Source organism: Arvicola amphibius, chromosome 3 (assembly GCF_903992535.2).
Source record: "Arvicola amphibius chromosome 3, mArvAmp1.2, whole genome shotgun sequence".
Classification (NCBI taxonomy): Eukaryota; Metazoa; Chordata; class Mammalia; order Rodentia; family Cricetidae; genus Arvicola; species Arvicola amphibius.
This window is the reverse complement of record NC_052049.1, coordinates 127,420,506-127,423,622: the sequence shown is the minus strand read 5'-3', so window position 1 is coordinate 127,423,622 and position 3,117 is coordinate 127,420,506. Positions and strand designations below refer to the sequence as shown.

The 3,117-nt window shown below is 43.8% G+C and overlaps 1 protein-coding gene across 1 annotated transcript; it reads right to left on the bottom strand.

Annotated features, from left to right (window-relative positions):
- Positions 1-1,753: 1,753 nt before the first annotated feature.
- Positions 1,754-2,605, bottom strand: LOC119810320 (corepressor interacting with RBPJ 1; the record flags this gene model as incomplete). The annotated part of the gene is made up of 1 exon (XM_038323741.1): positions 1,754-2,605. A coding segment is annotated over exon 1 (789 nt), but the record flags the coding sequence as incomplete, so codon positions are not given.
- Positions 2,606-3,117: the final 512 nt, after the last annotated feature.

Below are 3,117 nucleotides of genomic sequence, written 5' to 3'. Positions count from 1 at the left end.
CATTGTGTGTATCTACTCTAGTCCATCCAGATTGCAAGTGATGGACACTTGAGTGGTTGCCCATCTGCCACACAGTGATGCTGTCATGACGTGGGGACCCATCATCTGCAGTGCCAATGGATCTGCAGTGGGAGTCCCTAGGAGCAGGTTTTTTGGTTAGAAATCAGCTTTTGTGTTTTAACAGGCATTATCAACAGGGCCGTGGCATTAGGAACTCCCACCAATAGTGTGTGTGAGGGAACGCCTCTTTCCCACAGCCTCACCATACTAGATGCCATTAAGTGTTTGGATTTTTGCCAATCAGATATGTAAACATCAGTATCTGAGCATCATCAGCACACCAACTCATTGCCTTTCTCTTATGAGTTAAAGTGAGATCTTATCATGTTCTTAAAAAAAAACAGTGGCCAGCAAGATGGCTCAGTGGGTAAGGGTACCGATTGCCTAAACTGTTGACCTGAGTTCAGTTCCCAGAGTCCCACATGGTAGAAGTAGTCCTCTGACTTTCATATATGTGCTGTGGGTGGCACACATAGAACACACACACACACACACACACAAATGTTACCTTTTTTGAGACAGGGTCTCTCTGCACAGTCCTGGCTGGCCTGGAACTATGTAAACCAGGCTACCCTCAAACTCACAGAGATCCACCTACTTCTATCTCCCAAGTCCTAGGATTAAAGGTATGTGCCACCATGCCCAACTAATACCAATTTCTTCTTTTTTTAAATTTAATTTAATTGTCTGGGTTTTTTTGTTCTTGTTTTTTTTTTTTCACGGTAGTCACTGTTTCAATGCTATTTCAAAACAACAACAAAATCACAATGACTTAACATATTTTTAAATTTTAAATTTGGTACAAGGCATAAGAAACAGCTACCAACAGAAACAAAATTCTTATCCCCTAAAAAGAGTCCCTATAAAGATCTGCGAACTCAACCTTGTGGTACTCAGTGCTTTCATACTTGAAATGAAAGTTTATAGAGATGGAAAATTAAGAAGATTTTTTCTTTATTAGATAACAATGTGCAAGTTAGCCCTTGCTGAGGATACGGTAAGAAATGGAGTCCTTTGCTCCCGACAGCTGTCCCTCTGCTGCTCCTCAGTCTCCGGAGCTCACTGTGCACTGGCTTTTCTACAGCCACCATGGCCATGGCTTCTGGTGTCCTTTCTTCTGTCCCTGTCTTCATGAGGGCTCCTGCTTCGGCTTCTCCTGCAGCTCTCAGCCCTGCTGTGACTTCCGATTCCCCCATTCCTGTTCCTGTCAGACCCTTTCTTCTCTGAACTATGACGATGGCTTCTGGACTTCCGGTCAGAACCAGAATGGATCTGCTTGCTATTCTCCCCAGAACTCTCTTGTTTTAGGAGCCTCAATTTTTCCACGGTTCTTCCCCTGTCACCGTGACTGCTAGGAAGTTCTTCATGAAGCTTGTTCTTAGTCTTATCCGCTTTAGAGTCACTGGTTTTACTGCCTGAACATTTGCTTCTCTTCTTTTTCTTCCTCTTCTCTCTTTGCTTCTCTTTGCTGTCACTCTCACTGCTGCTTTCTGAAGTGTCGGAGGAGGAGGAGGAGGAGGAGGGGGAGGGGGAGGGGGAGGGGAAGGGGAGGAGGGGGAGGGGGAGGAGGAAGAGGGGGAGGAGGAAGAGGGGGAGGGGGGAGGGGGAAGGGGGAGGGGGAGGGGGAGGAGGAAGAGGGGGAGGGAGAGGGGAAGGAGGAAGAGGGGGAGGGGGGAGGGGGAATGGGGGAGGGAGAAGAGGATTTGTTTTTATGTTTTCTATGTTTACTTCTGCTCTTCTGTAGCTTTTTCTTTTTCTTATCACTTTTCTTTTTCTTTTTTTTCTTTTCAAGTCTATCCAGTTTCCTGAGGAGCTTCTGTTTCTGCTTGGTCGTCAGCGACTTCAAGAATTCAACCTCAGAGTCTTCTTCACCGTCACTGGCGACATAGTCCTGTGTTGGATCATTTGCGGTCAAGTTTCTCCCCAGTACATTTCGTTTCAGTGCAAACCCACTGTTTCTCATCTCCGCTATTAGCTCCGAGGGGTGCATCGACGGCCCTGAGCCATCAGTAGGAACTGAACTTGCATTGATTCCAGAAAGACCAAACAAGGGACATTCTCGATCTGTGTTCACATGACCCCACTTGTGACATTTAATACACCTTACATTTCGAACCTGGATACCAAAGGGCTGATCTCTGATGTTCATGTCATCTTTGGCATATTTTTCTCTCGGAGCACCTTTCTGCCACTCAAACTTGTATTCTGTCTCTCCTTTCATTTCTTCCTTCTCTTTGTTTTCTTTTTTAACTCCCGGTGGGGCCTCATACATGAAATTCAGGCCATTCTTTACACGCTCATCTCCCATAAGCAATCTGTTATCATATGACTTTTGCTCTTTAAGGTACTGTTGCATTAATTCTTCTTGTTTCTTTTTATCATATGATATTTTCTGCTCTGCCATCCATACCTTCTTGATGTTGGATTTGGACGCAGGATGAAAATCCTTTTTGCACATGAAATTAGCGAACGACTTCCCCATCTTGGAGTACAAGAAGCAGAACTACTCAGCCGCTAGGTCTGGGGGGGACGTAAACAAACTCCGGGAGCGTCACCGGAACTGTAAGGAGAGCTCGGGAGAAAAACTGTTCTTGTTTTTTTTAAAGCAGGGTCTCTCTATTTAGTCCAGGAACTCGATACAATAAACCAGGCTGGCCTCAAACTTACAGAAATCCTCCTGCCTGTGTCTGTTAAGTACTGGAATTAAAAGCATGTACCACTATTCCCGGGCAATTATTTTTTCTTAAATAATTCATAGTTTTTTTTCCTCCATCTCTGTGGCTAATCCATGTTCTTTGCTTAAATTTATTTTAAGTCCCCAGTCTTTATCTTATCAACATCTATTTCTGTTTAGATAACAAGAATTAGTCCTTCTATTGAGTTAATTTTCTTCCATTTTTTTATCATTTTTCTTTTTTATATTTTTATGTAATCGAGCTTACCTGTCTTCAATTCTGACTTTTTTATTTTGAATCATTCAGAGGGCTTTTTCTACCTCTGTGCTATAAAAGAACATGCATGCACATGCAAACGCACACACGCGCGCACACACACACA